This window comes from Electrona antarctica (genome assembly GCF_951216825.1).
Source record: "Electrona antarctica genome assembly, chromosome: 21".
NCBI lineage: Eukaryota > Metazoa > Chordata > Actinopteri > Myctophiformes > Myctophidae > Electrona > Electrona antarctica.
In genome coordinates, this window is record NC_136802.1 from 20,766,104 (window position 1) to 20,790,581 (window position 24,478).

The following is a 24,478-nucleotide window of genomic DNA, read 5'->3' on the forward strand; positions in this document are numbered from 1 at the left end:
TTCAAAGGTATATTTATGTAGTACTAGTGTCCACTGTCCAGTGTCCACCTTTATGCTTTAATATTATAAAGGTTCACTATTAAATTATCATTATTTTGTTACATCAACACTGAAGGATGGACAGGATTCTACAATGTAAATCAAAATTGAATTGAGCAGAGGATATTGTAGCCAATGCAAGCCTTACAGGAATATTTAAGGCAGAAACATACCCTATGCAGCATGTCCCCTCCCTCATCCCTCCCTGCAGCAACCTGCTCACAGTCTATCTATGGTGTACAAAGCTACACCTACACTGATTTTCTCACAACACTTTCGTGTTCCCGGTGGAAAACTCCAGCAGAAATAGAATAAACCACAACCGAACGGCTGATGACTGAGACTGTCTCCTGCTTCCAGAAAGCGAGAGGTAATAACAAGCTCAACCAAATCAATCTGAATCGTGAGTCGTGACACCAAGAAGAGGAAAGGTAAATTAATTGCTGGTATGTTATCGACTGATGTACCGTATGCTAGCCTAACGCATACAGGTGCAACGCGCCTATTTTAGAGATGTATTATTTAATCTAATGTCATTCAAAGTAATATCTGGCACTTGAGTGATTCAAAATAATAATAACCTATCTAGTGTGATTTAGGATTCATAATAATCTGGCACTGTCTTCCCATTCATAACCAGCTATAATAACACTATAATACACAATGCAGTGTGTCACACTGGTATCCCGTTACAACAACCCCTTGTTTTCATCCTTTTTTTTCTGTTTATTGATATTTTCATAATGAATTGAATGCATAGGACACGGATGGAAACAAGGACTTTTTTGGGTGCTGCTATCCTTTTAGAGTAGACCAAGTGGCTGACTGTACTGTTTACATTTCTGTCTAATAAAGTATTAATCAATCAATCAATCAATAAGAATAATCGCTAAAATAAAGCTCACTCTCAGCCTTGGTCCAAGACTATCATACCATGTGAGGTGTGATCAATACTGTATCTGTCACGACAAGCCTCATCTGTTGATGGGGGGGGGGGGGGGGGGGGGTATTCCTGAAACAAACATGCACCCCCAAACACCTGGGTGGTTAGCCTGGTGGTCCACAACCAGGTCCTTGTGGTCCTTGAGGGCGTTTCAGGTGGTCCCCAGCTAAATGATGGAAATCCAAATGGACCCTTATAGATCTAAAATTAAACCAAATGGACGACCCGTTCTCAAGAGTTAAATTATTGTTAAACATGTGCATTACTTAACGTTTGCCTGTTATCTCTCCTATGGTACCAACATCAATACAGCATGGAATTGTGAACAGAACCTTCTACGTTTTGGGTCTGAGAGGCTAAATCTCAGGTGGTCTGTGGCTCAAATGCTAAATAAATAATGAACCTTGATATGAAAAGTGTTGAAAACCACTGCTTTACACCACTTCTACTAGTACTAACCCCCCCTTCCCTCTTCTCATCACCACCATGCAGTCTGAACGACCACCCTTCCCTCCCTCCCTCCCTCCCCTACCTGCCTACTCCCCGTCCCCAATATGGCCGCCTCTGGCCTGCTGCCCGACCAGTCCAGCGTTCTAAAGGAGGAGCTGACCTGTCCCGTGTGCCTGGACGTGTACCGTGACCCCCACCTGCTGCCCTGCGGACACAACTTCTGCCTGGCGTGCCTGCGCCGCCTCAAGCGCCAGGCCGAGCGTGGCCGGTTCCGCTGCCCCGAGTGCCGCGAGAGCCACCGATACACCATCTGCCTCCAGAAGAACTTCAAGGCAAGTTGAAGGAAGGAAACAACTCTTCTATTCCGGCGGTCTCCCTCCTTGACACACAACATTTTCAGATGGGGATCCGCCTATTTGGGTGGTTGGTCGATCGATCCTTGGCATGAAAACGTTTTGAGAACCCCACTGATTTATCTCAACTATTTTCAACTGATTATGAACCAGGGACCACCACCCTGACTAAGAATCTGGCGACCACTGTTGTGTTGGGTGGGGGGATATGGGCGTGGTGGGTGGAAAAAAGCTTGAAATTAAATATTGATTGTTAAAGGGTTATTAGTAGGGCTGTCAAACGATTAATTTTTTTTTATCAGATTAATCACAGTTTAAAAAGTATTTAATCATGATTAATCACCATTCAAAATATGCCATGTTTTTCTGTATATTGTTATATATTATGGAAACTGCAGCCTTTTATGGCAATAACCAATTTGTGTTTTTCCCCATTCAGATGCAGAGTGGATGGGATTATGAGGTGTATGGGGAGGGTCATCCAAGCATGGATTAATTGAGTTAACATTTTTAATCTGATTAATTTCACAATTTAATTAACTTGGTTAATTGAGTTATTTTGACAGCCCTAGTTATTAGTTCAGATTTTTGGACTTAAAGGTGTAGGAAATACTTTTATCATTTACCATTTATATAGTGGTTGCAAATTTTAATTGATTGCCTGGGTCCTGTGGTGGGAGGTCTCGTTTTGGTGAATATTAAGTAGTTCTGGTCATTTGGTGGGGGTCATTTGTATTGGTGACCTACCATATAGACGAGTAACTTTCGTTCAACTTTGACCCCTCTGTCACATGGAACTATGATTTTTGTGCTGCTGCCGGTGTAGTGATACCTTTCAGAAGACAAAAATTTAGCTAAAACAAAATTACATTAAAACTACAACAAAATAGGTTGTTGAGATTAACACTGTGTTCTCTATGCCTTTCAAAGCTGGCCAACATCGCGGAGGATTACCGGAAGAGAGGCAAGGCTGCGGCAGCCGCAGCGGCAGCAGCTGCTTCCTCCTCCGCCGCCGCCAGCTCCACCCACGGGGCGGGACCCTCATCTTCCTCCTCGTCCCATTGGGTGCAGCAGCAGCCTCTCAGGACCGCGTTGGCTGCAGTGCTGTGTGACTACTGTACAGCCGCGGCCGAGGCGCCGCATATAGTCGAGGCGCCGGAAGAAGCCCCGGGAGGACCCTCCTCCTCTACTTCCACGGACGACGGGTAAGGCAGGGCTTTCTCAAAGTGGGTGCCTTAGGTGGGGTTGGCGAAAGGGTCTTTCTGTGTGGAGTTTGCATGTTCTCCCTGTGTCCCCTAGGGTAGGTGCCCTCACAAAAACCATGCCGTAATCCTGGTCTCTAAACTGCCTCTAAAGTGTAGAGCCCAGGATTACATTAGATAATTGACACTGGTGAAAAAGATGGGTTACAAAATCGTGGGATAAAAATTAAAGAAAAGTGGGTGCCTTGACGCAAGTCAAGGGGTACCTCGGAACACTTTGATAATATTTGGAATGTATCAATGTCACTTCATGACTGTAACATCTTTTGATTCTTTTTTTGAACGGTGCACACCGCTCCAATGAAAATCAATGTGTGTCCCTATGTCTGTTTAGAATACGACTCTGTCTGTTTGTAGTGCGACCCATTGACCCCTGCAGATGATTGGGGTCGCATTCGGGTCACACACTGTTGAGCAGCCGGGCCATTCACAGCACTGAGTAGTCAGTTAATTGGGGTCGCATTCGACACACACACACACACACACACACACACACACACACACACACACACACACACACCCCCATTGACCACTGCAACACGCAACACACACACACACACACACACACACACACACACAGCCTGCACCGCTATACTGTTAGGTGATCGGCTCTTGGTTTAACGATGATCCTAGATTACTGTTCCTTTATGCTTTTGATGTACCTTGGTTGTCCTGTCCTTGCTTTCTGTAAATCGCTCTGGATTAAAATTACCTTATTTGTAAATTGTAGGAACGTGGTGACTGCAGGCGCATCCGTCGTCGTGTCCGCGCCTGCAGCCGCCAAGTGTCGTCCTCTGGCGGTGAAGATGTGTCTGAAGTGCGAGGTGTCCATGTGTCAGGAACACGTCAAGCCTCACCTGGAGCTGCCGGCGTTCCGGGAGCACGTGCTGACTGACCCCATCGCCCCGGACGACTTCAGAAGGAGGAAGTGCCAGAACCACGACGAGATATACAGGTACGTATACTGTAAGTCTCGTGAGCCAGACTGTTGGCCTCACGCAATTTTCAAATGCTTCCGTCGTACAGTTTTGTACAACGGACGAAATCTCTGAAAATGATCAGGATAAAGCGGATGTGATGGTTCTTTTTTTTTGCACATTTAAAAACAATACATTTGAAACAACAACATATTATAGGGTTCTGCAGGTGAGATTTAGAAATGTAGAGATTTAGAAACCCCTGTGGGGTGTACAGGTATAAGGTTAATCTCACCTCATTTAACAACAAAAAATATACAAAAATCATTTGGGCAAAATAAATAATACAACAATGGATACACAGTATAAATTAAAAAGAAAAAGTACATATTTGTAGAAAAGTGTATATTGTGTGTGTGTAAGAGTGGAAGACATTGAATTGATAGATTTGATTCTAAGCATATATTTAAAATGATTCTGTGAAGTAGATCACAGTATAGACAAATTCAGAAACGGGTCTTACGTATTTCCTGTAGGCGGAGCCGACATAACTGCGGGGTAAACCTGCCTCTTAAAAAACCTCTTTACTAAGGTGAATGGTAGAGTGACCTCATACTTTAAATACTTTAGTATAAGGTATAAAGTACAGCAGCCTTGTGTTCATAAAACAGAAAGATTGGGTATTGGGTAAGACTGACGTTATGTATCTTTCAGGACCTTTCACTGCTTTGTCTCAACCATTACTCTATGGCTCTGCTCTCAGCCACCGCGGTGGAATGTTGCCACTACTGTTGGAGCAGCCATAAACTACACAGGTTCATCCCGATGTTCTGGGCATCTTCGTAATGTTAGTGTTAGTAAAAAGCAGGTAAAAGAGTAACGTTTGAGGCAGACTGTACATCAGTCACTCTACCATTCAGTTATGTCGACTCCGCCTACAGGAAATGTGTAAGCTGCGACCATGAGACCCGTTTCTGAATTCGTCTATAGCTGTTCCATAGTTGTACCTGATGGAAAACTGACACAGACCAGTACAGAACTTGTCTGTCTTGACTGTCTGTCTGTCAGTCAGTCTGTATTGAAATGCATACTAATGAATGAATACATTGTATTTATATTGTGCTTTTCCAAACAAAAGTGCTTTACAGACGTTAAACAGAAATCATCAGAGAGAAAAAATAAAATAGAAAATAAAACAAAAGACAACATACAGTACACAAAAAATAAAGAAGCATTTGTAGTCAGCTGATAAAACAAGTTGAGCAATAAAATATGACCTAGGCCTTATTAGGAAAAACATGATGAGAAACAAATGAGTTCCAGAGCAAATGAGCCCGAGCCGCAAAAGCTCGGTCCCCCCGGGATGATGATGATAATAAATTCTAAATACAAAGACGGGCTTTGTAAAGTCAGTTAATTTGCTATACTTGTCACCACAGCTACTACTGCATGGATGAGAAGATGCTGGTGTGCAACGCCTGTGTCATCGAAGGCGGCCACAAGGAGCACACCATCAAGACCCTGAGGAACACCATGAAAGATCTCAAGGTCTGCACACACACACACACACACACACACACACACACACACACACACACAAAGTTCCATTCATACACTACACTCTCAGAGTTGGGGGTCCGAGGCCTAATGCTTACTAAACTGCAGGTTCTTGAAATTAAAACGTTTGACACCCATGTGATTTATAATGACTGAAAACATAACAGCAAAGGGCATGAAAAGTATCTCTAAATGGGTAAACTGTAAGAGAGAACACTGGATTATTTAGCCTTGCTGCTCTGTTGTTCTCTGATCAGGTGACCCACGTTTTCATTGTTTGTTTTTACACAATGACCACTGATGCCTCTGGCATCTGCATGAATGACTAGTGTGTGTGAATGACTAGTAATTCAATTGACTGTGTGAGAGAGGGAGGAATAGTGTGAATGACTAGTAACAGAGAAAGGGAGAGATGCTCATGATATCACATGGTTTTCCGGGTGGAGAGTTAAGCCAAATGCATTTATCTTAACCCATTAAGACCTGAGGCTGATTCTACAAATGTCTTCTAAATCCTAACAGTTTTCTGAAAGCACATATGTTGCTATATGAGAGCAGAGGTGCCGTTTTCATGTCAAGGACCACCCACAATTATATAGACCTCCCATCTATAAATATTTTGTTCCAGGGAGGGAACGCATTTTATTAAAAGTCCTTTTCTTTTCTTATTAATATGCATTTGGCCATGGACCCCCACCTGGAAAGACATTATGCCAGGGGCCACCATAAAAGATTTGTGTATTTTTATATTTTTCAAAATTATTATTCTAAAAATAAAATTCTAGATTTTTCAAAAATGTTTAAAAAATGGCAGATGTGAAAGCTCACAATGTGTCACATCACAAGCTTGCTGATATGCTATTTTCAAATATCCAAAAGTATAAAATAAGGTTAAAGTGGTTTAACTGTTCCTCTTGGAACACCCTCAAGGACCCTTGGGGGTTCCTTGAGGGCCTTGGGGGGTCCTTGAGGGAACACCCTCAAGGACCCTTGGGGGTTCCACCCCCTCACTTTGAGAACCACTGATTTAATCTCTCTCTCTCTCGTGTCCTCTGCTTATTTTCATCAACAGCAGGGGTCGCTGACTAGGCAGCTGAACAAAGTGGAGAGGAGGTACAACTGGGCAGAGAGGAAGCTCCAGGAGCAGAAGGAGAAGGAGAGACAGAACCGAGTAAGAAGACCTCATTTATATATTTTTTGTCTCTTCGAGTGGAAACCTCATATGTCCAAAACTGTTACTTTTCAAATCAAAGGTTACTTATCACTCGAATGCAATCGAGCCAGCAAGCTCGCCTGAAGCTCAGCTGACTGGCTGCGATTTGGAAACGCAGAGACGTTGGTCGCGTTGTCCGACTATTACTAACCCTAAATCTAACCCTAACCCTAACCTCAGTCCTAACCGGCCACGTAAATCCCCTAACCTCAGTCTTAACCGGCCATGTAACTAAGTCAATATTGTCTTAACTGGTAATGCATTTCGGAGAGACGGATGAGTCTTAACCGGCCACGTGTGTCAGACTATTGGTATGTTGGACTAACATATGCCCCCCCCCCCCCCCCCCCCACCTACATATCCATTACCTGAAGGAGCAGCCTTTTACTCTTTGCACTCCTCTTCCTCATTTGTGTAGAAATTCATGGAGGACTCGGAGGAGTGCATGAGCCGCCTGCGCGAAGAGATGCAGGTCATAGTGGACGGCTTTATCCTCCGGCTGCAGCACTGGACGCAGCTCCATTGCGACGCCAACGGGCCCGCCATCCTCAAGAACATCTCTCGCATCTGCCAGGACGAGGCGCGACTCCAGGAGGTCCGAGTCGGCGTTGAGGGCCTCATGAGCGAGAACGACCCCTTTCGCTTTATTGAGGCAAGCAAAAGAATAATAATAATAAAATGCAAACCCCTTTGCCCGACTCTATCTAGGGATGGGACGATAATCGCTATCGTTTTACGAAATAAACTTTCGTAAAGATTTTAATTTATAGTGAAATTGTTCTCCGTCACACAGCAGGACACACTGTCATACAATAGGCTCTTTCTTTCCACACTGAAAAAATCAATTCACCCAAAATAGACTGATCTACAATTGTACAATTGGATCTTTATTGACCTTACTCTGCATTTTCCTCACCCTTATACATTTCTCTGGGGAAGAACATCTGCTAAATATCTACGTGTAAATAGATAATTACTGCATGGAATCAATGTAGTCACACGCGTCTGTATGTGTTCTTTTTAGGCATACAAGACAACAGGAAAACAGTAAGTACTTTTATTTGTCTTCATGGCAATATTATCCCAGTAAAACGGGAGTAATTTGCTGACACATCTGCTAATTTCCTTCTGAAATTGATCACTTCACTTAAGCCCTATTATGGCAGATATACACAATGTTTCGCAATGCAGTCGTGTGTGTGTGTGTGTGTGTGGGGAGCATGTGCTGAATAATGATGATGGGGATGTTAGGGAGCTGGCTAGATCTTCCCTGTTCCTCGATTTGAAGAGACGCAAGGTCCCTTTAGCCAGGGAGTCAGAGCCCCACTTCCTTTGGTTCAAAAGGAAACCCAGTGGGAAACTGGACACTCGCTCCCCAGGCTTTGAAGTTTCATGGGATTGGCCGGATTTGAACGACCTCTGTGTCCAAGCCGGTGTGTCCCTAGAGTGGGCACAGCCTGACTGTGGAGGTCTCCGAGGACATAATAACTGACCCTCTCACCTCTGTTAGAGCAACAGTAACCTACAGCGGACACACTCACCTGTTGACATCTAAGGGTGCCCGGCGGAGCCTGTTGGATATGTTCCAACATCGGCAACAACCACACTGGACTGGACTCAAACTCCAGGGGAAACTTGCTTGCCTGCCCCATGCTGACCATTCTGTTTCCCATTAATTTCTAAGGAACACTGCTCTCAATGAGGACATTATCACCTTTACCGTAAAAGCCAGGTTACAGATCCTTCCCACCAAACTCAACCTTTCCCTCTGGTTCCCCTCCACCCATGCACCTCATTGCTTGCATCACACCACAGGGCTTGTTACAGAAACTATGTCACACATTCTGAATGGCTGTTATGCCTATAAAGGGCTTTACATGGCACGCCACGACAGAATAGTTTATCTCATAACAAAGGACATATCTAAACATTTTACACTGTCTGTGAGACTGTACAAACATTCCTGTGTCAAACCTTCCATGTTTCAACTCTATACTGAAAATCCTGACATTTTTGCACATCTCTCTGCTAACACACCAGATGTTATTGTTGTCAATGAAGGGAACAGATCAGTTTTCATTCTTGAAGTGGCCTGCACCTTTGATTCTAGCTTAGAGGAAGGCTTTATGACCAAAGTCATTAAATACCAGCCGTTCCTCCAGACAGGTGCAATCTACTTATGTTTATCTTCGGCAGCCTAGGACATGCACATAGTTTGGTTGTAAGAGGCTTCCTTACAACAACTTGGGATGCCAAAAAAGCAGCTAAACGGCTACTATTGGTAGCCGCCAAATATGGCGAAGACGCTGTTACTTGTACTCCTGAAGTGTGTGTGTGTGTGTGTGTGTGTGTGTGTGTGTGTGTGTGTGTGTGTGTGTGTGTGTGTGTGTGTGTGTGTGTGTGTGTGTGTGTGTGTGTGTGTGTGTGTGTGTGTGTGTGTGTGTGTGTGTGTGTGTGTGTGTGTGTGTGTGTGTGTGTGGAGACACAAATTAATAAAGTGTGTGTGATTGATTCAGCAATGCATCGCGATTCGGCCGTGCACGATTCTGCATCGATGCAGCAACGTGACATAATCGAAGCCTAAATATAATTATTTATAATATAATTGTTATACTGCATATAAGAAAATATGTTCAGTATATCTGACTGCTTGTATTGACTGATGAAAAATATGCTGCAGTAATATAGAAAAGTGTGATGCATCATGGAATTTAATCGCAATCAAATTGAATCCTGTGGGCAGTGCCAATGCACACCTCTAGTGCCTGAAGCCGAAAAACATTAATGTACTTTAGGCTTATGGTTAAAATGCAAAAAACAAACAAAAAACATGCCATTCATAAAGTGTGTGTGTCCATCCTTAGGTGCCGCCGACAGCTACGAAAGTCCCTGTTTTACCCTGAATACATTAACATGGAGACGGATGTTCTGGGAGTCCAGATGGAAGAGGAGATGAGAAAAGTACTGGAAGCAGAGCTCCACTCTCCCATAATCACTGCAATCGATTCATTGTGTAAGAAGACGAATACTTTCAATTCTGTTAGGCTGCAACTATCTGTTATTTCCTTTCATAAAAGACAATCCTTTTATCCTCATTAAGAGGTTTTTTTTAAAGCCTGAAGTCAAACCAGCCAGACTCTTGTCATTAAAATAATAGGAAATAAAAGTGTGTACATAATGTTAAGAATGAAGGAACTACTTTTCCCATGAGCCTTTGCACATAACATTTCCCGTGATTCTAGCTAGCCACACCCCATCCTTACTCATCTGCGAGGAGAAAAGCCTGGTCACAACCTAAGGCTTAGAAGGTATCGGCGGAAGTTCGGACCGGAATATCCGTCGGATACATTTCACCCAGATATGATATTTTTTCTTGTTTCATTCACAGAGAATGTAAACTGATTTGTAAAGCGTCAACGTAATTTCCTTGAGCTGTACTTCCGCCAAAATCCCGCAACTTCCGCCCCCCAAAAAATGATACCGTCTACAGTGTAGGTCTTGCCCAGCGTGGATTCTAGCCAAAACGATTGGGTAGCAATTTAAATAAATTAACACTTTTTTTATTTTTCTTAATTCTTATCCCACGATTTTGTAACCCATTTTTCACCCCTGTCAATTATCTAATGTGATCCTGGGCTCTACACACCCTCCGCCAACCTGGGGAGAGCAACGGACTTGAACTCATGCTTCCTTCATGCATGAGTGTCCAAGTCGCCCCTTTACACCTGACGGGGGGGAGTTTCCCTGGTTGAAATGAATACACTTTTAAGCATTAGTTAATAAATACTTAATTCATCATGAATTAATAATTTCTAAAACATTCATGCGTTACTAAGCACTATACACTTATTTTTAAACTTTAATTGTCTGAATTATTGTTATTGTGATTTGTATTTTTTAAAGGTAATTTTCCGGTGCTGGAGGAGGAAGAGGAGCAAGAGGAGAATGAGGAAGAGGGTGAGGAAGAGGAGGAGGAGGAAGATGATGACGACCTGGATGACAGCAGCGAAGAGGAGGAGGAGGACGACATGAGGAGCGACGACGAAGAGGAGGTGGCAGAGGAGCAAGGTTATAATAGTTTGGGATTTTATTTTTCATTTTAGTTTATTTTTAGTTAGCTTTGACATTTAAACCCATTAAGACCTGGAACACATCTGTGTCGCCTTAGGTTTTTACCACCTTAACCATTATTTTAAACGTTTGCTGTTGGAAAAATAGAAGATCTACAAGCTTGTAGAGCAGATCTGCTATTTTAGAAAAATCGTGAAAATGTGTGCAAATCTTTGATATTCTTTCACAGCGGGCGTTTTTAACTTAAATATTTGCTTCTGGGGGTCCCTGGAACCATAGACATATAAAGGTAGACTCCTCTTCCGGCTCTAGGGCGTTTGTATCTCGAGGGAAGGCAACATGGAGGCAAGCTTTCCCGAGATTCCTTGTGAAGCAAAGCGGAAGCTTGCCAAGCTTCCGGGTACGTAACGGAAGGGGACGTTTCCCAGCGGCACTTGCTTTGGCAATGTAAACGGAAGTCCCGGGAAAGACGTGCTTTGCTTGGCCAGTAGTCGCTTGAGTGGCAGTGACGCAGCCTGCAGCACTTCGCTTGACTTCCCCCTCCCGTTGGAGACGGTCGCTCCAACGAACTTCAGCGACCAATGAGGCATCTATATTTGTTAATATCTTTGGCTAGAACAGCATATTTTCAGATGGGGGGGGTCTGCAGACAAATTCTGGGGGTCCTTGACATGAAAACGTTTGAGCACCACTGACGTTTTTCAGAAAACTGTCAGGATTTAGAAGACATTTCGCAGAATGTGGTCAGTAGGTCTTAATGGCTTAAAACATATCAGTTGGTTAGATTTAATTAGTTTCTAGAGCGGATTTGCTCGTTTTGATTATTATATTTTTTCTTTTTTTTTCTTTTAGTTTTAGTGTTAGTTTTTTTTTTTACACTTTTGGTCATTTGTATTAATTTGTTTTGGTTAATTATAATAACCTTGCAGAGGAGGAGGAGGAGGAGGAAGGACAGGACCAGAGCGAGTCTGCTGACGACGTGTACAGCCCAGAGGGTGAGGAGGAGGAGGAAGAGGAGGAAGAGGAGGAGTTAGGAGAAGAGGAGGAGGAGGACGACGACGACGAGGATGAAGTGATAATGCCAGCTAGTGTTCGTGCTTCCAGACCGTAGCTTATTTTGTATTTGTTTTTTTGGCACGTTTTTCATTCCTTTTTTTCGGCAACTCTCTGGCTGATTATACTGATGCTATAATCATTTGTGTTAATAGGGCTGGGCAATAAACGGACAGAATCAAATCATATTTCTTTTACAAAATGTCTCTATCGATATTATGATAATGATCATATTTTGACAGTATTCTTTTATACTATTCTTTTCCAAAAATATCGAAAAAGCAAATCTACAAGCTCGAAAACATGTGAGCTTGTAGGACGGCTATTTTAGCTAGTTTTTGACAATTTGACATATTTGACGAATGCGACTCAAGTGACATAACACTTGTGCCATATCACATAATTGCAATATAAAAAATCCCAGATGATATCTAGTCGTGTCGCTTATGATATCGATATAATATGAATATATTGCCCAGCCCTGTCATATAAAACTGGAATGTTTGAAAGCAAATGAAAACGGCCACTGATACTTTTTTTTTTCTTTTTGCCTCAAAACTTCCAACATGTATTTTTATAGATCATTTAATATTCGGGAGCCAAAACACATTTTGCACAGACGGCACTATCCAGTGTGAACCTCTTTAATGTATGATACTGCTGTGTATAATGGTGCTGCCTTTACTGCTATATGTACTGCTGTTTGTATTGGGCAATATTTGCTTGACCAGAATGTTGACGAGGGTGCAGTGAACTTTGTTTTGTTGTCCAGGGGGCTGAAATGCTTCACGGTCAATTTTGACAGCGCTGGACTGTTGTTGCTGGGTTCACATGCCAGAGTTAAGATGCGTCTCTTTTTTTTGCTGCATGCTTGAATGCATCTGAACCACTTTAACCCATGAATTAAGACCGATCCTTAAAGGTATATTCAGTGATTTCACTTCATTCAAATATCACTTTTTTTTTTTTTTTTTTTTGATAATCCTCCCTACCATAGAGTGTGCTGACCATATAAGGAGTTCCTCCCTGTCCCCAGTGAGCCCCTGGGGTCAAAAAACCCTAGTTTCAGTTTTGGTGGCGGGTGGCAAAGCCTTCATCCAATCAGGATGAGAGGGGCCTTCCTCCAATCATGATCAAGTGGGGGCACATGCTGTTGGCCTGTTGCACTTCCCCCCACTGTAGAGCGTGTGCATGTGCACATTTTGTTACCGGGGCGGACCGGGTGGTTGTCCAAATCACCCAAATCACTGAATGCTCCTTTAAGGCCGATCCTAAAAAGAATAACCGGTGTTCTAAATCCACAAACAATCCATGTTGCTGTATTCTATATCATTGCTGTCAGGCAGAAACCTCTTATCTCCACATTTTAACTTTTGTAGTGTTTTTCCTGTAAATGAATACCCTACTTGATCATACTACAGTGTCCCACAAAAGTAGCAGATCTACAAGCTCAAAACGTGGCTTGAAACGACACGTTTTGAGCTTGTACAGTAGATCTGCTACTTTTGAATCCTGAAAAGTAAGTGGACATATGAGGTTTCCACCCGACAGAGTTTAAACAGGTTACCGGTATGCCCAATTCAAACTGTGTCGCGCGCGGGGAATAAAAACAGACTACCTACAAGCTCGTAGCTCGGCTGTTTTTGGGCACACAATGCCGTCACGTGAGATGGGCATCTATGAGCATAGATGATGAGGCATTACTCTTTAGCCATGGGAAATTTAGTAAGACAAGAATAATTATTGAGGGTTTAAACTGGGTTTTGTTTACAATGTTCACATACAATCCCCAGATTTGTTGTAATTTCACCATTTGAGGGCCATTTTAATAATACACGTAGTTTTCCTATACGTTTTGATTTCAACATGACGGGCACCTTGATGATGATGATGATATGGTGCAAAAAAAAGTGGTGCTTTTGCCCAAAATATAACTTGTTGAGAAGAGGCGACTGTAGGCCTACTATGAATTGTCTGGTAGGATAGAACAGTGGTTCTCAACCTGACAGTGAAGTGACATGGACTTGACAATTCAAGGACTTTTAATAAACATTTCATACCTCAATGCCAAATTATACAAGAAAGAAGCAAAAGAAAAAGGCCTATATCCATGCTCACAAGTCACAACGCCTGAAAAGGCTGAGAACCACTGTGATAGAAAACCAGCAGTATGTGTGTTCACCGAGGAACATTATTTATTTGGGTTCCCCCGAGCCAAGGACCAATCTTGGAAGAAGTCTGATGTACACACTGCAAACCAAAGACTTAAACATGTGCACCACACCGCATATGTACTATATGTATATTGGGAAAAGACATAATATATAAATAGGTTGCGCTGCATTTTCTGTATGGTAAACTAATATAGTTCACTTGCAGCTTATACGACGTGACTGTTGTGCTAAAAAAAAGAATGTGTTAAAGGCCAACCTAGGCAGATTTTGAATCTGAATCCTTTCTTTGGACATTTTTAAAACGCATTCTGTACTAATGTGTTTGTTGTGTCTACAAGATGCTGGAAAATGTCCACCAGCTAAGTTGTTTTGGCACGCACACGTCAATACAGTACGTAGGCTAGCAGAGATTTTTCAGGACAGGGAAGATTTGTGTGTTTAATGAACGATATAATTCTGGTTTAAAAACCTGCCAAGTTGCCCTTTTAACTTATGTCTTCGATGTGTTTCTATGCAGAGTTAAGATATTCTGTAAAGTTTTAGGTGAGGTGGTGGGAAGTTTGCACTTTATTACAAATATTCTATGATGTTTAGATTACAAATATTTGAATGTTACAAAAATGGAGTGCTCTCATTGCTTAATTATTATGTGATTTTTGAATAATTGAATAAAGCCTGTTGTGTTCAAATAATTACTTGGTCCAGTCAGTCCTTAAAATATGGAAAAAATAACCTACAGTTTACACAAAGTACTAACAAGTAACTGCCAGTTAAAATTTAACATAACACACACACACACACACACACATTACCGATAAATAAAATGGAATAAGCAAACTTTAAAAGCAGGAGTAGTTTGTGGAAGCTAGGTAGGATGATAACCAGCCAGGGCAGGGACGCACATCAAAAACTAAAACATTGGACTTCTGTGGGCAGCTTGCCTTGCATCCTTAATTGGTGTTGCATTACTGCCACCTTCTGGATTTATGTAACAATGTCCAGTGAGTGATGGTCTCAGATGTTTCCCCAACCATGGACAATAGTATTTTCTCTCCCGAAACTATCAATTACTTCCTGCCTTGTCACAGTAAAATGTTCTGATGAATTGAAAATGGAGGACCCTTATGTAAACAAGTCTTAATAGTGCTTTTTCTGGTTTTATTACCGATTTGGGAGGCATATTTAGACATAGCATTGGTCCGACTGGATTAAGGTTGTTGAGGGGTGCGTTAAGAATTGGGACAATTTGGGAGAGGGTTAAGGTTAGGTTTAGGTGTGCTGCCCCGTGGGAGGTAGGGTGACTGAGGGTTTGAGATATCGGACCATAGTATGTGACAATGTATGCTTTTGTCTAACCCAGAGCCTCTGGTCTAACCAAAAGCATACATTTTTCAATCAATTAAGAAGTGGGTCCGGCTTGAACCACACGGACTACTAGAATGTGACACACGACCGTTCCTTCTTCAATATACTCCGCCCCGCTGTAGTTAAGTCTGAGACATACGTTGACTTCGCTGTTTTTCCTTTATTTTTTGACGGTGGGTTCTCAGATTGCGCTAGGCTAGCCTAGCAGCAGTTTAGTATTATTAGTCTGCAGACTGCAGACGTACACGCAGCACTAGCCACTAGCCAGCAGAATGTCCGTGCTGGTGGAAGAAGGTCCACGCGTGTCTCTGTTCCGCGCACAGCTCAGATCCGTGCTGGAAACTCTACTAAACGATGCTGTGACGGAAATAACCCGCGTCTATCATGTCAGCACGAGCGTTAATATTTGTACAATGGAGGAGGGGGACTCGCCTCCACAAGACCAGTCTTCTTCTTGTAAGTTTCACAAACAACAAAGATAAGCAGGTCGTCCGACTCCTAGCGCTAGCTCTGGTCCATAGCCTAGCCATGGTTCACATGACGCTCGTACTTCATGACAGTCAGGGCTAGTCCATAGCTAAATGCCCTTGCAACGGCACCAACGGCAGTTTAGAGTTATGGACCAGAGCAGCTAAGCATGGTCCCCCCAGAGCCATGTGGGTCCCTAGCCGCAATTTGCAACTCTAGATTTTTTTACAATGGGATGAATCTAGAGTTGCAATACCCTCCATTGACTCCCCACTCATCATTTTGCGTTTGTGATCTGCTGGTCTCAAACGACGTTAAACTCACCAACATTGCAGCTGTAGTCCAAGCTTGAATTTTTCTCTTTCGATCTGCAAAGCTTGTTTTTCATAAAAATCCCCCGTAGACATGTTATGAGCTACTTTCTGTCCAAAATATTCCACAAGTGATATTCCGAGCCGCCATTTTGCAATTCTGCGACGGGCCGTAAAACAAGACGTGAGGGGGAGAGCTTGTTTAATAGAATCTTACCTGCGCAGGTAAGACACCCAAAGAAGAAGCCGACGCAGCGCGACGCCCCGTCACGCACGGCCTTCTATTAAACAAGCGCTCTCCCACACGTCTTGTTTTACGGCAGGTTGAAAAAATACAAAATGGCGGCTCGGAATATCACTTGTGGAATATTTTGGACAGAAAGTAGCTCATAACATGTCTACGGGAGATTTTTATGAAAAACAAGCTTTGCAGATCGAAAGAGAAAAAATCAAGCTTGGACTACAGCTGCAATGTTGGTGAGTTTAACGTCGTTTGAGACCAGCAGATCACAAACGCAAAATGATGAGTGGGGAGTCAATGGAGGGTATTGCAACTCTAGATTCATCCCATTGTAAAAAAATCTAGAGTTGCAAATTGCGGCTAGTGGGTCCCCCCCGTATGAGAGCCATGTGGGTCCCCCCCGTATGGCTGAATTCCATGTTGTGTAGTGTATGGATTATGGAATGAATGTCATGCAGAGCACAGTGGTTCTTAAACTTTTAATCGCAAGGGTATCCGGGCAAAGCAAAAAAAACAAAAAACATACAATCAATTCAATTCAACTTTATTAGCAGACTCAGGTCCATAGGGATACATACACGGGGTTAACATACAAGAGATACAACAGGGAATACAAATCATAAAATAATGTAAAACAAATACATAACTTAACCCACAGGCAGAACTAGCTCCTTTCGGAACCCTACGTTAAAGTTTCTGACATTTTGATGACTTTACGTAGGGTTCCTTATCATCGACTTCAAGCGACATGGGATGCAATCTGATTTACCCTGATTTACCCCTGTGCCGCGCTGTGGGTGTCACGCTGACATATTCCAAAAGAAGCATATGAACGCTATAGGAGACAACGAACCCTCTGACCCCCCCCGCAAACGGCTCAGAAGCCGTTAAGTATTTTTAATGTTTGTACGACCGTTTTGGCAGCTCTCTTCCTTCCTTCCTTGACTTCCTTATTGACATCCTATTGTACCGCCTCCATCACCGTGGCTGGCTACCTGCGACAGAGCGCCGGAACTGGCTATCTGCGCGTTCCTGCCTCTGTCGCAGGTAGCCAGCCACGGTGATGGAGGCGGTACAATATGATGTCAATAAGGAAGTCAAGGAAGGAAGGAAGAGAGCTGCCAAAACGGTCGTACAAACATTAAAAATACTTAACGGCTTCTGAGCCGTTCGCGGGGGGGGTCAGAGATTCGTTGTCTCCTATAGCGTTCATATGCTTCTTTTGGAATATGTCAGCGTGACACCCACAGCGCGGCACAGGGGTAAATCAGGGTAAGTCAGATTGCATCCCATGTCGCTTGAAGCCGGTGATACCGGACCCTACGGGGTAGGGGTCCAAAGGAGCTCAACCCGGGGGGTCCGGAGACGGGCTAAGGCAGAACATACAGGCATTTTAGCCAGTGTACCCTTGATGTATAACGTGAACAGCTCACTGAGGGGCTTGAAAGCGCTACAATGATACTGTTTGTTGACACATCCAGTCTACTTGTATGTCTTTATATGTTCTGATGAATTGAAAATGGAGGACACTGATGTAAACAAGTCTTAGTGGTATTTGTAGTTATATCCTCAGTAGCAGTTTTGTATTGACCTGTACAATCGTTTGTACTGTACCTGTTCTACATACTGTGAATACAAATTTCAATCAATCAAAGGGGCCACCAATACAGTAATGGCTGTATGTCTGTCTGTCTCCAACTGTAGTTTCAGTTAATTTTCCCATAGCTGCATTTTATTTTCTTTGCAGTACATTTGAACTGGAAACACGTGTCAATTGCAGTTTGTAAATTAATCAAAGATGTGAATATAAATACATTTCTAATGGATGAAGCCTTGGCCTGGAAGAGAGGTCATCAGGTGGTCTCCAACCTTCTTGGAGTGTTTCAACCCTCAACCACTACACTCTCCAGTTGGCGGGTCAGCAGTGATTGGCCAAGTCACTGCCCCTCTCCTCCAGGCTTCCAGCTATAGACAAGTCCACGGAGGGGCACCCTGGGCGCAGCCATCACTGAGGCACAACCAGCGCCGTGGGGAGGGCCACACCTGGCCAACAGGGAAGTCAGCAACCTGCCGGCCAGGTGCAGCAAACCAGTGCTGACCACACCCCAGCGACCGCTGCACCCAGGGCACCCCCCGCGGACCCGCCAACTGTCCTTTCTCTCATGCCAGAACTAACAGGAGGCTCTCTCTGCCGTGTGTGTTCTTGGGGGATTGCAGGCACTGAGAGGTCTCTGACTATGATTTGCCTCCTGCCTAGTGTCGTCCTACGTCTCACCAGACTGTTCGTCTGTGCGGTGTGCATGTGTCCGTCCTTGTCCACACTTGGCCTTACTCTGGTGTATTTGAGTCAAGGAAGCCTTCTCTGAGCCTGTGTGTGTCGTCGTTGAATCTGTCCTATCGAGTCTCTCTTCCTCCCCTCCTGTCTGGAGACTGGGGGTATTGCTCATGTGTACGTTCTGTAGCTTGCTTGCTTGCTTGCTTGGTGCCCTCTTGCGAGTGCTGCAACAGATGTTGCTTACCCCTGTTGCCCTGTCAAGTCTTTCCTGGAGGTCAGCTGTCTCTCCAGCGTCACCAACCTTCCTTGGTTGCTGACCAGACTTTCCTGGAAGTTGCCCAGGGAGTTCACTTTGTAAATACATCAAAGATTCGAATATAATCCATTTCTAGTACACAGTACAGTACATTAAGCTATGGCTATGGGAAAATGAACCACAATAGGAAAGTTGTACACCTCCCTCTAAGCATCTGGGTCTGGGACTACAGTTGTGCACACATACATATTGTAGGAATGTGTAGCACGTTATTTTCTTACAACTGACTTGCTCATATGCTTCATAAAAATGTGTTCATAAAAAAACGTTTTTTTTCCATATAAATCTCTTTAAATACAGCGCCACCATGCAAGACAGACAACCATGCCCCTGACGTCCCAGCATCACCACCACCTGCTGTGCCCTTCAAAAAAGAGGTGAGGTTGAAACAGCAACCTGTTCTTGTTTATTTGATTATTAACAGAGATAGTCAGGGAATATTATCAGTATAATGTCAAATCTGGGAATACATTTCTTACCAAGAATTTTCTTCACCAATGTGTTTGCATTGCCATTTTTAGCCCAAGGAGTGTTTTTCATGCAAAACTAATGCTTGGAATGGATTCAGAATGATGGGAAACCCCTAGTTTGACACGTCATATGCTACTTAAAGCATAATTACATTTAGAACAGTTTGCCTTATAATGGTTGTATGATACCCCAACTTTCAGTGGCTGTCAAACATTCCCCTAGGGTGGTTGAATATAAACCAATGTGGGATATGTCAGTAGACACCTTTACAAACACATTGGAGAAGAAAAGTCTTCACCAAAAATGTATTCCCAGATCCCCTGACTTAAGGTGTGTGTGTGTGTGTGTGTGTGTGTGTGTGTGTGTGTGTGTGTGTGTGTGTGTGTGTGTGTGTGTGTGTGTGTGTGTGTGTGTGTGTGTGTGTGTGTGTGTGTGTGTGTGTGTGTGTGTGTGTGTGTGTGTGTGTGTGTGTGTGTGTGTGTGTGTGTGTGTGTGACTGTGTGTGTGACTGTGTGAGTGACTGTGTGAGTGTCTCTGAGAGAGACTGTGACTGTGTGTGACTGTGTGAGTGTCTCTGAGAGAGACTGTGACTGTGTGTGTGTGTGTGTGTGACTGTCTCTGAGAGAGACTGTGACTGTGTGTGTGACTGTGTCTCTGAGAGAGACTGTGACTGTGTGTGAGAGAGAGACTGTGACTGTGTGTGACTGTGTGTGAGAGAGAGACTGTGACTGTGTGTGTGACTGTGTCTCTGAGTGTGACTGTGTGAGAGAGAGACTGTGTGTGTGTGACTGTGTGTGTGTGTGCGTGTGAGAGACTGTGACTGTGTGTGTGAGAGAGACTCTGTGACTGTGTGTGTGTGTGTGTGTGTGTGTGTGTGACTGTGACTGTGACTGTGACTGTGACTGTGTGTGTGTGTGTGTGTGTGTGTGTGTGTGTGTGTGTGTGTGTGTGTGTGTGTGTGTGTGTGTGTGTGTGTGTGTGTGTGTGTGTGTGTGTGTGTGTGTGTGTGTGTGTGTGTGACTGTGTCTCTGAGAGAGACTGTGACTGTGTGTGTGAGAGAGACTGTGTGTGTGTGTGTGTGTGTGTGTGTGTGTGAGACTGTGTGTGTGTGTGTGAGACTGTGTGTGTGTGAGAGAGACTGTGTGTGTGTGAGAGAGACTGTGTGTGTGTGTGTGTGTGTAAAAGATCATGGCATTGATTGGGGCCTGACTATATAATGTCCTCATGTTCCTTGTATGAGTAAAAAATAAGAGTCAATCTACATGCTCACTACAAGTCACATCGCGATGCATTATGTGCTTGTAGATCAGCTATTTTCACTATTTTTGCATTTCACGCTGAAGTGTAAAGCGTGGCTTATGTCGAAACATTTCAAAACAATCATTCTTTTTTTAAACCATTATTATTAAAGGTATTGGAGAGCGAACCCCACCCCCCCTTACAACACCCTACGATTGTCCATGTAACATCTCTGGCCAGAAAGGATGCATACTCGCAGACTGACTCGTGCTTTCATCTACAACCTTCCATCTCGACTACTGCACCTCTACAATCTCCGATCTCGAAAAGGGAAGTGTTGGATGTTTCCATTGGTACGCCGATTGACCGAGACCAGGCCCAGCTTCCAGAGCCGCTGAGTCAAGGCGAAGGTGAGACGACTCACAACACACACCCGTGGATTTGAAGTTCTCAGTCGCCAATGACTCGCCATGACTGACTTCATGACACCATGCCTTCAGTCATTTGGAAGCATGTTGCGCAACGAAAATAGACGTTCTAGCTCACAGCACGTCGCAGTGCGACATGTTGTGAGCTTGTAGATCCGCTATTTTTGGTTATTGATTATTTTAAGATTTAAGACTAGGAAGGACTTGAAATGAAACTTAACAAACCGCAACAAATCAAAAAATGTGTACTTTTATCTGCTACGAACATTTTTCTTGATTTATTATTATGTTTATTTATTTATTTTTAGACTGCTTTCCAACTGTCCAACTGGGGATTGTGGGTGGGGGAAGTTGGGATAGGGGATTGAATTTAATTAAACGATTTTGAAAATAAATAATACATTTTCATAAGCATTAAGCATCTTCCATAAAACCCTAGTGGTCTCAGATATTTAGCAAAGGTAAAAGCCTCAATCTGTGATTCTTATCAACTGGTTTTCTGTGTGTTGAATGATAATACCTAAACATCTTAATTCTTTTAATTGTACTAATTCAGGAAAGGGCCATTTCCCAAGTCTCAGATTAGGATTTGGCCTGTCACAAATGTTTCATGTCGTCATGAGATTTTATTTTTGCTTTTATTCCATGCACGCCAGTGGACAACATGGAGGGTGACGAGTGTCCTGGACCCTCCTCTGCCTCAAAAGGGAACGCAGACGCTGATCAGAATCAAGTTGTTTCCAGGGAAGATTCCCAAGAAAGAGTTGCTACCCAGCAGGAGACATGTGGACAATTAGTACTAAGAGCTCGCACTGTACCCAGGGAAGATTCCCAAGAAAGAGTTGCTACCCAGCAGGAGACATGTGGACAATTAGTACTAAGAGCTCGCACTGTACCCAGGGAAGATTCCCAAGAAAGAGTTGCTACCCAGCAGGAGACATGTGGACAATTAGTACTAAGAGCTCGCACTGTACCCAGGGAAGATTCCCAAGAAAGAGTTGCTACCCAGCAGGAGACATGTGGACAATTAGTACTAAGAGCTCGCACTGTACCCAGGCGTCCAAGTGTAGCGAAACGCAAAATGAGTTATGATAACTTGCTTGTAAATGGAAGCAAAACTAATCCAGATCAAACGTCCCAGTCACAAATGTCCTGTTTGCCGTCCGCTTCCTTGACTCAGACATCAGAATGTCATGGGCCCTCCTTGATGTCGGCGGAAGTACTTGACAACATAAAGGAGGAGCATCCTCCTGAACCCTCAGCCTTAGAAGGGTCCGCAGACACTGGTCAGACATCAGAGCAGCATGCCAAGCACCTGAAGTCATGCGTCGTCCAGCTTGTAAAAGTGAACCCCTTTGCGTGCCACCTGTGTACCAAGACGTTTAAGCTGCAGCTTTATCGCCGCAGGCACCTGCGGTTCCACACGGGAGAAAAACCCCACATGTGTAAGCAGTGCGGCAGGTGCTTCGCACTAAAGGGGAACTTAAAGAATCACTATAAGATCGTCCACAGTGGGGAGTCCCCGCTGTTCCGTTGTGAGTACTGCGTGAGGCAGTACTGCAGCAAGAGCAAGCTCGCCGTCCACGTTAGAGTTCACACCGGCGAGAAGCCCCACCGCTGCATCTTCTGCAAGAAAAAGCACTACAGGTTGAAGAAGAACCTAATAAAGCACATGTTGAAACACCTGGGATATGGGCCCGCAGCGGATCAGAAGACAAATGGACACATAGCTAAAATAATAGCCACTGGCTCAGACAATGCCAGTCGAGTTGGGATGGGACAATAGGAAAATTACATGTCACGATTATTGTAGTCTCACCTAGCCAAATAACTATTCCACAATCTCCGAATGCTATATCGAATCTGGAATCCAAGCAAGGAAGCTGGTATTTCCGTTCACAAAAATATATTTTAAATATCTTCTTTACATTACGTAAATTTGCGCTCACTCATAATCAGAGCTTCCTTGCTCCAGACGGTATAACGTAAGCATTTGAAAATTGCGAGAGGCAAAGGTCTGGCCACGCGAGACTACGATTATTTTTTAAGATATTTTTTTGTGGCTTTCGCCTTTATTTAATTTTTTTATAGAGGGATAGAGTGACAGTAGGCTGACAGGACATGGGGAGAGAGGGGTGACATGCAGTAAACGCCATCGGGATCAGGAGTTGAACCCACGGCACACTGCCAGACTGGATTACCAGCCAAGGTATTATTTTACCTTTTTTCTAGCCTCCGTTAGCTTCCGCGGCTAGCATCCATAGGTCTCTCATTGTAGAAGGTTGGAATAAAATGCCATGTTTATAGCCTATTAAAACATTAATCTGAGCCACGCTGATCATGCTGCTGCTCTGGGGGTGATGGTACGTCCGTTCCCTATGCCTACACTACAGATCCGGACTACATCACTTCTGGCTTGCGCGGAAGTGACCCATCATCTCTTGCTTATTTTGCGGATTTCTCTGGCACTAGCGCCAGGATCTCGCCTAGAGGGCTGGGTTAATCACCTATAGAGGGTTTAAGGGGTACTGAATTTGCAGCTCAACAAAATCTAATTCTTAGTTTTTTGTTATAATCACGATAATAACAATTATCGTCCCATGATCTCCCATCCCTATTAGTCAGGTCTGGTTTTACTTGTCCAGCCATATTTAAATGGTGGCACATGATGCCAAAATACAGCAATGCAGTATTTGAGCATCTTTTGAATAATGTTTAGAAAATGATGTGAAATCTTATTTTGTGAAACCTGATTTGCTAGCCAGGTCTTTATTACAATTTATTTTTAAATTAATTGGTAAGATTTTTGTTTCAAAGCAAAAAGCAATCTCTGTTTTTGAGTGTTTTGTGAAATTATGTGAAACTATAATTTAATATTAGACAGACACTTAAAGATGACACAGGAACAAACAAACTCAATTTCTCACACTGAGAAGACTATTTCATTTACAGTAAATTAGTTCCCAAGTGTTATGCTGTAGATGCTGTTATGCTGTAGATTTTGTCGGCACTTATTTTTAGTTGGTATATCATCTAACTCAGGAGTTTGAATATACAATTAATTAATAAAACAAATGTCACTCTCTAGTATTGTGTATTTAATTTGTATGCAACATTTTTCCTCTACAATAAGTGTAAACTGAGATCTATTTTAATTCTTATATATATCTATATATATATATATATATATATATATAGATATAGATATATAGAGAGAGAACATTGTTTTCTCACTCAACAGTAAACAAACCTACATACAGTATGTGTATACAGGGCATCTGCACATTTCTAAAGTTTCTTTTAAATACGGTTAAAATAAAATGTTGGCATCA

General features: G+C 43.2%; 2 protein-coding genes across 4 annotated transcripts; both read left to right on the top strand.

Annotated features, from left to right (window-relative positions):
• The first annotated feature begins 254 nt into the window (after nucleotides 1–254).
• Nucleotides 255–14,251, top strand: LOC306913952 (E3 ubiquitin/ISG15 ligase TRIM25). Of its 3 annotated transcripts, none has more exons than XM_079490790.1 (12): nucleotides 255–470; nucleotides 1,475–1,764; nucleotides 2,716–2,990; nucleotides 3,778–4,002; nucleotides 5,404–5,512; nucleotides 6,594–6,692; nucleotides 7,153–7,386; nucleotides 7,759–7,781; nucleotides 9,599–9,747; nucleotides 10,638–10,802; nucleotides 11,735–12,780; nucleotides 13,123–14,251. In XM_079490790.1, exons 2-11 carry the CDS (start codon nucleotides 1,537–1,539, stop codon nucleotides 11,914–11,916), a joined length of 1,689 nt encoding a protein of 562 aa, XP_079346916.1. In that variant the 5' UTR covers nucleotides 255–470; nucleotides 1,475–1,536; the 3' UTR covers nucleotides 11,917–12,780; nucleotides 13,123–14,251. The 3 variants fall into 3 exon arrangements, with proteins under 3 accessions (XP_079346916.1, XP_079346915.1, XP_079346917.1); XM_079490789.1 differs by having other exon boundaries at nucleotides 255–409; XM_079490791.1 differs by having other exon boundaries at nucleotides 255–409; nucleotides 6,597–6,692.
• Nucleotides 14,252–15,509: 1,258 nt separating this feature from the next.
• Nucleotides 15,510–24,211, top strand: LOC306913698 (uncharacterized protein). The gene is made up of 4 exons (XM_079490515.1): nucleotides 15,510–15,853; nucleotides 19,309–19,385; nucleotides 20,891–21,128; nucleotides 21,803–24,211. The coding sequence occupies exons 1-4, from the start codon at nucleotides 15,670–15,672 to the stop codon at nucleotides 22,930–22,932; spliced, it is 1,629 nt and encodes a 542-aa protein (XP_079346641.1). The 5' UTR covers nucleotides 15,510–15,669; the 3' UTR covers nucleotides 22,933–24,211.
• The last annotated feature ends 267 nt before the right edge of the window (nucleotides 24,212–24,478 follow it).

Bases quoted from the DNA above. Each gene is read 5' to 3' on its own strand.
- LOC306913952 (XM_079490790.1), top strand. From the start codon at position 1,537: ATGGCCGCCTCTGGCCTGCTGCCCGACCAGTCCAGCGTTCTAAAGGAG. The intron at 5,513-6,593 runs GTCTGCACACAC...TTTCATCAACAG, and splicing joins ACACCATGAAAGATCTCAAG to CAGGGGTCGCTGACTAGGCA. The intron at 10,803-11,734 runs GTTATAATAGTT...ATAACCTTGCAG, and splicing joins GGAGGTGGCAGAGGAGCAAG to AGGAGGAGGAGGAGGAGGAA.
- LOC306913698 (XM_079490515.1), top strand. From the start codon at position 15,670: ATGTCCGTGCTGGTGGAAGAAGGTCCACGCGTGTCTCTGTTCCGCGCA. The intron at 19,386-20,890 runs GTGAGGTTGAAA...TTATTATTAAAG, and splicing joins CTGTGCCCTTCAAAAAAGAG to GTATTGGAGAGCGAACCCCA. The intron at 21,129-21,802 runs GTGAGACGACTC...CATGCACGCCAG, and splicing joins GCCGCTGAGTCAAGGCGAAG to TGGACAACATGGAGGGTGAC.